This window comes from Gadus chalcogrammus, chromosome 21 (genome assembly GCF_026213295.1).
Source record: "Gadus chalcogrammus isolate NIFS_2021 chromosome 21, NIFS_Gcha_1.0, whole genome shotgun sequence".
Lineage (NCBI taxonomy): Eukaryota > Metazoa > Chordata > Actinopteri > Gadiformes > Gadidae > Gadus > Gadus chalcogrammus.
In genome coordinates this window covers 11068130-11077326 of record NC_079432.1, presented here as the reverse complement: position 1 = coordinate 11077326, position 9197 = coordinate 11068130, and the positions used below count along the sequence as shown (strand labels likewise).

General features: G+C 42.1%; 2 protein-coding genes across 2 annotated transcripts; one reads left to right on the top strand and one right to left on the bottom strand.

The window, feature by feature from the left end:
* Positions 1 to 266: 266 nt before the first annotated feature.
* Positions 267 to 7029, top strand: riox1 (ribosomal oxygenase 1). Its single transcript, XM_056581581.1, has 15 exons — positions 267 to 409; positions 662 to 799; positions 1005 to 1147; positions 1249 to 1348; positions 1474 to 1587; positions 2160 to 2266; positions 2377 to 2484; positions 3168 to 3202; positions 3463 to 3641; positions 4116 to 4220; positions 4905 to 5046; positions 5196 to 5316; positions 6088 to 6187; positions 6282 to 6368; positions 6712 to 7029. Exons 1-15 carry the CDS (start codon positions 317 to 319, stop codon positions 6769 to 6771), a joined length of 1632 nt encoding a protein of 543 aa, XP_056437556.1. The 5' UTR covers positions 267 to 316; the 3' UTR covers positions 6772 to 7029.
* Positions 6991 to 9127, bottom strand: LOC130374653 (NADH dehydrogenase [ubiquinone] 1 beta subcomplex subunit 1-like). Its single transcript, XM_056581582.1, has 3 exons — positions 9028 to 9127; positions 8483 to 8627; positions 6991 to 7195 (listed from the first exon to the last, which is right to left on the bottom strand). The coding sequence occupies exons 2-3, from the start codon at positions 8620 to 8622 to the stop codon at positions 7159 to 7161; spliced, it is 177 nt and encodes a 58-aa protein (XP_056437557.1). The 5' UTR covers positions 8623 to 8627; positions 9028 to 9127; the 3' UTR covers positions 6991 to 7158.
* Positions 9128 to 9197: the final 70 nt, after the last annotated feature.

The following is a 9197-nucleotide window of genomic DNA, read 5'->3' as shown; positions in this document are numbered from 1 at the left end:
CTGCGCTACTGGAGGCTGCGAAAGGTGCCTGTCGGGAAAGCGCGACATCTGGTGGACATCTTTACAATTGCAACTTAACAGCTTTAGATCAATCATTGTGCATCGAATAAAAAAAGAGAGAATAAAGTAGTTATTTCCCTGAAGAAATTTTCACATCAACATCGGATGATGATATGAATTGTAGTTTATTCAGCTTGGTATTAATAAATGACATGGCAAAATCGCACATCCAAGTGATAGGGGGCGACATTGAGCTTTTATTACCACGTCGTGAAGGCATGCAGTCGCAGGGTGATGACGATACACAAACTCGAAGATGGAGTGTAAACCCAAACACATGTCTGCTTTTGCTTTATATCAAATTGCAGCTGCGGAGTTGTCTCTTAATGAAAAAAAGCGTCCATTGAAGGTAAACCTTAATATGTATTGAAATTAATACATGGGATCCTACCTCGATAATAAGCACTCAGCAACGGAACTACAAGTTAGCGAATATAAAGTAACCTGCTTACTTGGGTGGCTGCACCACTAGCGTTAAAGTATTCGTGATTTATTGTAGCGCAAGTGTCTTAATTGTGGAATTATCATTTAGATTTACTGTTTAAATAATTAAAAATATATAAGCATTTTAATATTCTCTCTATTCTCTTGCTGTCCCAAGGTGTCACCCAAAAAGAAAAAGCTGAAGGAGAATGGTGTGGCCACCGCTAAACCCAACAAAAGTGTAGTAATTAAGAAGAAACCAAAGAAGCTTGTGAAGACTGTGATAAAAGGAGAACCCCTGGAAAGAGTTCCACAGGTAAACATCAGCATGGTTTCTCAGTTTGTAATTATTATTTTTTTTACTTTACTTTACTTGTTTTGAGTGGCGAGTAGTTTGGGTATAGTCTGTATTCCAAAACAATGTCAAAAAAGTCTATAGTACCTTTTCTCTTGTCGGAAATAGATCTGGCAAGGTATTGCTTGATCTGGATGTCAATAACTCCCTTTTTCCGTGCACACAGACAAAGCCGTGTGAAGACAATGAGGAAGGCACATCATTAAATGCTGTGCTAGCAGACCTGGCAAGGGTGAATAACAGTCGGGACAGAGCAAGCAAACTGTTCCAGTGGCTCATCCACCCAGTTCCCGCCAAAGACTTCTTCAAGTTCGTCTGTGACATGCGGCATTGGAATTGTTTACCAATAGCTCGGCAGGGGGGAGGCGATGATTTTGACCTCTGTCTCTATCTCCCGCTCTCCATCTCAGGGACACATGGGAAAAGAAGCCCCTCTTAATCCCGCGTCAGAATCCAGACTACTACAATGGACTCTTTTCCACGGCAGAGTTCGACCGCATTTTGAGAGAGGTGGGTATATATATATAGAGGTCACCATGACATCGATACCATCCGTCTCTCCATCCCAGCCGCCCTGTCCTCGTGTTGGTCTGCTTCTAACGGCTGCTGCTGTGTTTATTGTCTGCAATTCAAAGGATGACGTCCAGTATGGAGTGAACCTGGACGTCACCAGCTACACCAACGGCAAGAGGGACACGCACAACCCCCCAGGCCGGGCGCTGCCCTTCAGCGTGTGGGACTTCTACTCGGTGAGGTGACAAGGGCCACGGGTTCCCAGTGTGGTGGATCTTATGCCTTTTAAATTTGTTCTTCCGTGATAACATACTGGTGTGAATTTGGTGTTGATGTATCTCTACCTTTTACACAACTCGATATAAGGCCCTCTACCGTTATACAACTTGATGTAAGGGCCTCTACCGTTACACAACTCGATGTAAGGGCCTCTACCGTTACACAACTCGATGTAAGGGCCTCTACCGTTATACAACTCGATTTAAGGGTCTCTACCGTTACACAACTCGATGTAAGGGTCTCTGCCGTTACACAACTCGATGTAAGGGTCTCTGCCGTTATACAACTCGATGTCAGGGCCTCTACTGTTACAAAACTCAATGTGAGGGTCTCTTCTAGTAAACAATTAGTTTTCCTCCATTTTGTTCAGCTCAACATGTAAGTGACATGATAATCAAAATATATAAGACTAATGGAAATGAAAAAATGAATGAATTCACTTAATTTAAGCGACATAGCCACATTTCTATTGGATTGTACTTATTGCAAGCTGAACGTTACTTACAGCGGTTTGTGCTCCTTCTTCCAGAGTGGCTGCTCCCTGCGCATGCTGAACCCCCAGGCCTTCTCCTCCACAGTATGGAACTTCCTCTCCATCCTCCAGGAACAGTTTGGCAGCATGGCCGGGGCCAACGTGTGAGTGAGCGAGCTATTTCCATCGTTCATTACCGACATAAGAACGCAAATGTGTTTTTGTAACCGATCTAGAGGTCATGTCGTAATTGTATTTCCTCTCTCTCTCTAAGGTATCTGACTCCTCCCGGAACCCAAGGCTTCGCCCCACACTATGATGACATTGAAGCCTTCGTGGTTCAGCTGGAGGGAAAGAAACACTGGCGAGTGTACAACCCAAGGTATGCCCAGAGCCAAAATTAACTTTTGTCTTTTAAGGAAAAAATATTTATGGCTCTTGCTAATCATAATTGTATTAAAAAAATTTGTGTTAAATGAAAAATATCATTAGCAAGGATGTTAATACGGATACACAATACTATAACTCTGGAAATCTAGAGTTCTCACGAGAGCACAATTTTTATTTGCTCATCGATTCGCTCTGGAAACAAGCGATATACTCTCCCCGATTCCACTGGCCCGAAACATTAACCAATCACATCGGTTTATCTGATATAGGCGGGCCGAAAGTGTTTTACCGACCGGATACGGCAAGAGTCTTATCTATTGGTTAGCTCCTCTGGTCTGGATACATCACCCCTTGTATTCTTCTGATTGGTCATAGTGTTATCCAATTGTGTGCAGTGATATTTTCAAATGCATGCTTGGTGCCGCCCCATCGAGTTGGGCCATTTCATCACTCGTTGCCAGACCCTAAAGCTTTCTAGAGGTCTGGATAGTCTGGATTTCCAGGCTACAATACTATAATAATAAATATGTGTGACTTATACTTTTTTTTTTATAGTAGTATTGTATAGGCCCATGTGTTATTCTTGGAGAAAACAGGTAACCAGTTTCCCACATTGACTAACTTTAAGGAAATGTGACCAGTCTTAACAGAGACCATTTCCTTCCTTCATTCCAGGTCCTTGGAAGAAGTATTGCCAGTTACTTCGAGCCGTAAGTGCCTTACTAAATGCCACCTTTTTTCTTAAAGCACCTAAGGGTAACATGTTAAAGCATAAGCGCTCCGTCTGTTTTGTATGCTGAATGATGGCGTTCTATACACTGTTCCGATTTCTATGCTCGGAGCATATCGACCCAAAAACGGTGAAATTCAAATCTGCATTTCCGCAAATCAGTCCATAGCAATTTCAAATGACAATCTCTCATCCAAAGATGTGAGAAGTACATGAGACCTGTCATTTCTTTGCATCCAGCCAACTTCAGTCAGTCAGAGATCGGGAGCCCAGTGCTGGAGGTGGTCTTGGAGGCCGGGGACCTGCTCTACTTCCCACGCGGGTTCATCCACCAGGGAGACTGCCTGCCAAACTCCCACTCCCTCCACGTCACCGTCTCCTCCTTCCAGAGGAACAGCTGGGGAGACCTGCTCGCCAAGGTGCGCACGCTCTGCCAAGCGCATCACTCTCGCTGCTCGGACAGAGAACACCTTGGGATCGAAGCCAGCCAAACATTGGCCAAGTCGAGGCAGGGACGGCAGCGGGCTGTTTGTAGATGCTTGATGGTCTAGCATTATTATGTCAGTCATGCTTTATTTCTATAGCACCATTCCAGACGACGAGGGACAAAGTGCTTAAAGGTGTAGTGTGTAAGATTTCGTTGAATCTAGCGTGACTGGAATGAAATATTCCTCCGTATGTTTTAATTAGCGTATAGTCCCAGGAAAATACTTGTGTTGAACCCTTTGAATCTACATTTGAAAGGAATGTAGATTCCTTAATCAAAGCGAAGATACATTAATGAATATAACTCATAATAGACGTCCACGTAGTGGGAACGTTACGACTGGACAGGTTGGAAAGTGTACATTATTAATTAGATGCTATTTTTGTGTTGTGGGATTATTTCCCAGCTGGTGCCTGCGGCCCTTGGGGTAGCGATGGAGGAGGATGTGGAGTACAGGCAGGGCTTGCCACTGGACTACCTGACGTACATGGGCGTACAAAACTCTGACAAGGTAATGATTGTGATGATGGGAAGGAAGGGGAGCAAAGGGGAAATGGTACTCTTGGTCTTGTATGTTTTCATCAGAACAATTTACAGTGCATTTTAGATATTATCCTACTATTACCTGTAGGGATGTTACATGCTTAAATCGTGTAATATTGCCATGCCAGTATATGAACGGGTTGTAATTTAACCTAAATACGTTTACCTTCCCAATCTCTCGCATATACCAGCCTGTGGGCTGAATTATATTACATTTCAACCTGATGGAAGGGCTGTCTAAGCGCGGATAATGATGCGCAGTTCACTTACTGGCTAAAGGGGCCAGTAATGAGAAGGCATTTTTGAATCTTACACATAGTACCTTTATAAACTAGCATGTAGGTGGAAGCCTAAGGGGATACTGCGGATATTGGGATTTGTCTCCATGCCAAAACGTCCAAACCAGTGAAGTATCCTGCCGCATTGAAACTTTATTTTCGAAGCTACAAAAATGTTAAAGTGCTGTACGATCTAATAAAAAACAAAACAAACTGATTGCAGAGTGGCCATATAAATGAGTGAGTGACAGGGAAAACCATCTACCGGTCGATAAAATTACACTGCATTGTTGCCAAAGGATAACTTTCCAACAACCGCCATCTTGTCCCTGGTGTCGTGCCCGTCGCTGACGACCCATCTTGTCCCCGTGCAGGAGGACCCACGGCGAGAGAAGTTCCTGTCCCGTATGGGCGGCCTGATGAACAAGCTGGCCGGCTACGCACCGGTGGACGCCGCTGTAGACGAGAAGGCCAAGGAGCTCCTCCACGACTGTCTGCCTCCAGCACTCACTCCAGGTGTGTGCTTGTGTCTCCATCATAAAAATGAACCAAACATTACAGAAGCATATTCAACAAGAAGTTTTCGTGTACCAGCTGCTTCCATTAGACAGTGACTAATCTGATCTGAAGTGTGTTAACACGATGCCCCATGTCTCCTGCTGCAGAGGAACAGGCCAGCAGTGTTCAAGGCTCCTCCACTAGGTGGGGGAATGGGAGGCCTTTGAATGTCGGCGCTAACATCAACAGCCAGACCCGGGTGAAACTCATTCGCGCTGGTTGTGCCAGGTAAGGCCTTGTTGGCCCTTAATTGTGTGTTTTTGCACAAGAGGCTTCTATTGAGTGCATCGGCTTGGTGATACATGGGTCTGTATTAGATAATATACTGGCAGGTAAAGGCACTGCTCCAATCGAAATCACCCTTTGCTCAAGTGGAAATGCCGTTTTTCTATGGTAAAAGATTATACATTGGGAGATTACAAGGTGCATGCAACATGTGGCAGACTGGATTAATTTAATGCCATTTCATTTGTGCAGGTTTGTTCATCAATACGGGACGTCATTAATTGTATACATCCTTTTCAATTAACAATTAATGTTACCTCATTATAGAAAGGGATCCATATGAACGGTAACTGGTGGCCTGCAGGCAGCAACAAGATCAATTGTTCAGATTAAAATTCTATGATGGATACCTTGGCAGTCATTGCCAACTGGCAATGGTTGTGCATGCTCAAAGCCTGCAAACAGACCCCTCTGATGGCTATTCAGTGTCTCTGGTAACTCTTCATATGCACTGCTTGGCTCAATCTGCTCTGTTGATTAGGCCAATGTGCAAATTAACATGTGTCCAGACGGAATATATTTAGATTTGAGTTGCAAACACCTAATTAATTTTTAATCATTGGAATATATTGCATACATTAGCATTGCAATATACCTCTGGTTATTTTTTCTCAATATTCTGCTGCTATTTGCTGCACATGTTGCCAAAGGTGTTTTTGCAGTTTACAAAATTGCATGTATTGAATTGTTGTGGAATAAAAAACTGTTCTCCAGGTTGTGTAGTGATGGGGAGGTCATCCAGTTGTACTACACTACGGACAACTCCAGAGTATACCACAAAGAGGAGCTCAAGAGTTTTGAAATCAAAACAGAGGTTTGGCATTTCTAAGTAAACATATAACCCTGGCTGATTTGTTTTCGGTTTACTAATGATGCGGAACACAACCTAATGGCTGCTGTTCCCCCAGTGTGCGGACGGTGTTGAGTTCCTGATCCACGCGTACCCCCAGTTTGTGTCGGTGCTAAGTATTCCATGTGACTCGGTTGCAGAAAGGGTACGCTTTGACACTGTTTCCATTTTCAAACCAAAGCTAATTTATTTAGCTGTGAACATAATACATATTTATGGGGGAGTACTGTGTTTCTTGCCTATCATAAGCTAACTTAGTATTACGAGTGGATTTTATTTCAAGTGCTATAGGTATGAAGAAATTGCTTTATATATATCTTCAACCCATATTCTTTGAACATTTGGTTATTTTATCGAAGTATTCTGAGCAAGGTGCTCACTTTAAATAGCAATAGGTGGTAGTAGCACCAGATGCTTTGTGTTTTACGAATGCATTCTTGTAAAACCGACCTCATAGAAACCCATCTTTCCCCCCCCCTCCCCTCCAGATTGCTTTGGCTGAGCTGCTGTTTGAGAAAGGGATTATCCGCACTGCAGAGCCTCTCTAGTGTTGGACACGGTTCCCACAGTTCTGGCCTCCAACACATTTGGACTGGATTCCAGTTTCAGCTTTGAACCTATATCAATAAACCTGCGATACAAAACATCTCTGGCAACTATTAGTCTCTCCGCTATACTGCAGTAGACGTAAAAAGAATGTCTAATTAATGCTTTGTATTAAAGGATGGGAATGATTGTCGCATGAAAAGCAAAAAAACCTTGCAAGAAAATAAAAATGATTGACCATTTTCACAGAAATGTCCATGTTTATTATTGGTTGATGCAACTCAAAAGAACATGGTATAGATATTTTAAATAATCCATTCTGAAGGCTACCCCACAATCAAACGATAGATGGTGCTCAACAGCAGCATGACCAGAGACGGGCTGGTTGTCTACTTCCAGGTATACTCCTCTCCAGGCTTCAGTTCCCTACAGACGAGAGAGATGAGTCAGCAAAATTGTACAGTTTAGGATAATACAATATTCAGGCAAAATTGAGCTGCTTCTAAAGCATTTACGCTTGTCAAATGCAGCCTAGCACCAAGATAGCATCCTAGTAACGGTGGTTATTTAGGATTGCCAGGGCAGTTCAGTAAAGGTGTTCTTGGCAGGTGGACTTTCCACTTTATTTTGATATTATATTTTTGACGAATATATTTATTCGTCAATCTCGAAGATGCTTTGTTCTTTGACGATACAGTAATTATGTACTACATGCTGATTTGCACAAAGTCAACTGAAGCTCAACTTCTGTCCCAACGCACTGCAATCCTCGCCTGCACGTGAGCCATATGCCCTAACTTGTCTAATAGACAAGCCAAGATACGACTAGCTTCTCTCACTCGTTGTGCAAATAAATTATTTAAATGTATCCCCACATATCCAATTTCGTATGGCACCTAACACCGAGAGGACAAAAACCATGGCTGATTTACATCTTGACATAGATAATGTCAACTACTCATCTGGGGACTACTCAACCGACCAAATCCTTTAACAGATATTTTTTGACATGAAAATTTTAGAGATTGCCATTTAAAACATGCAATATGCCAATACACTTAAAACAGGTGAATGGGCATAGACCATCAGGAAAAGATTATCATTGGATCGAGTAATATAAATTCCTTGTTTATTTTACTGCCTCAAAACAAAATTTAAATATAGGATGGGATTCTAATGTAACTCTATACTGCTGGTCCTTTGAGAGCTGATGAGCTAAGTCTTTATAAAGAGGAGATTTGGTAACTTAAGTTTCTACCACTGTTTCAGAGGCCAAGCGTGTGATAAACTAGATGGCTTTGCTGACTGGATTAACAATGTCAGGCTTTTGCGGAAGTATTACTAATGAGTGAAGCAAGTATCTGGACAGGTGTCGTGGCAGATTCTAGGAGTTGCTAGCTCGATTGTATTTATATGCATGCCATTTGTATATTTTTTTCCTTATTGATTGCAGGTACAAATTGGTTTCCTGAATTTATTTCTAGCCTCAAGTGACAAAGAATCCTCAAGTCCTTAAGCCTCACTAAGTCTTTGATTTCAGCAATGCATGCAGATATAAAGAGACCCAAGCTTTCAGTAGGGATGCAATATTGGAGAGTTAAACGCCATTACTCCTAGCTCCCTTTTGGCTTACCAGTTCAAATCATTTGAGTTTGCATTAAATATGCAAAGGGCATTCGGAGCACTAGTGGTGAAAACCTAGGTTTTCCTTACCTGCCGTACAGAGCACTTCTGTTTCTGAAAGCTGTCAGCTTCTGGTCCTGTTGTTTATCCATGTACCATCCAATCACAAAGCCCATGGGCACCAATATGTTCACCCAATGCTCCCTTGCAAGTGATACAAAGTTCACCATGATGTCTGCAAATAAAGCAATGCAACGTCAATCAGAGTATGATGTCTTGAAAAAGCTACCTGTTAGCAGATATCATTAGGTACTATATAACGTTAACTTAATCGACCAATTACAAATAAATCGATCCATACCACTAGTAAATAAACCTTTATCAAGCACTGAAATATATCATTATTGAAAATAATAATACACTGATTCCCTATGGCGAATGTCAACTGCTACAATCCACCAGTATGTGGAAATTAGCATTAGCTGGCTAACTGCATAGCATAACAAAATGTCATTGAGATATTTTATTTATGCATTTAAAGATAATACTTATGTCCCCAATGCCAACTGTCGTACATGTACAATAAATTATATCACAATGTAAGAGAGGCTTTTAATAATATTAAAGAATATTACCTTGTGTTCTTGTTTTACCGATGCGCTGCCTTTGGCTTCACACTTGCAAGGCAAAGGACATTGGACCATACCAACTATGGCAACCCGGATTAGGTTATTCGACATGCCGACACATATTTGATCATTATTTGTCGATGTAAATACTTAACAATATCAACATCTGAACATCC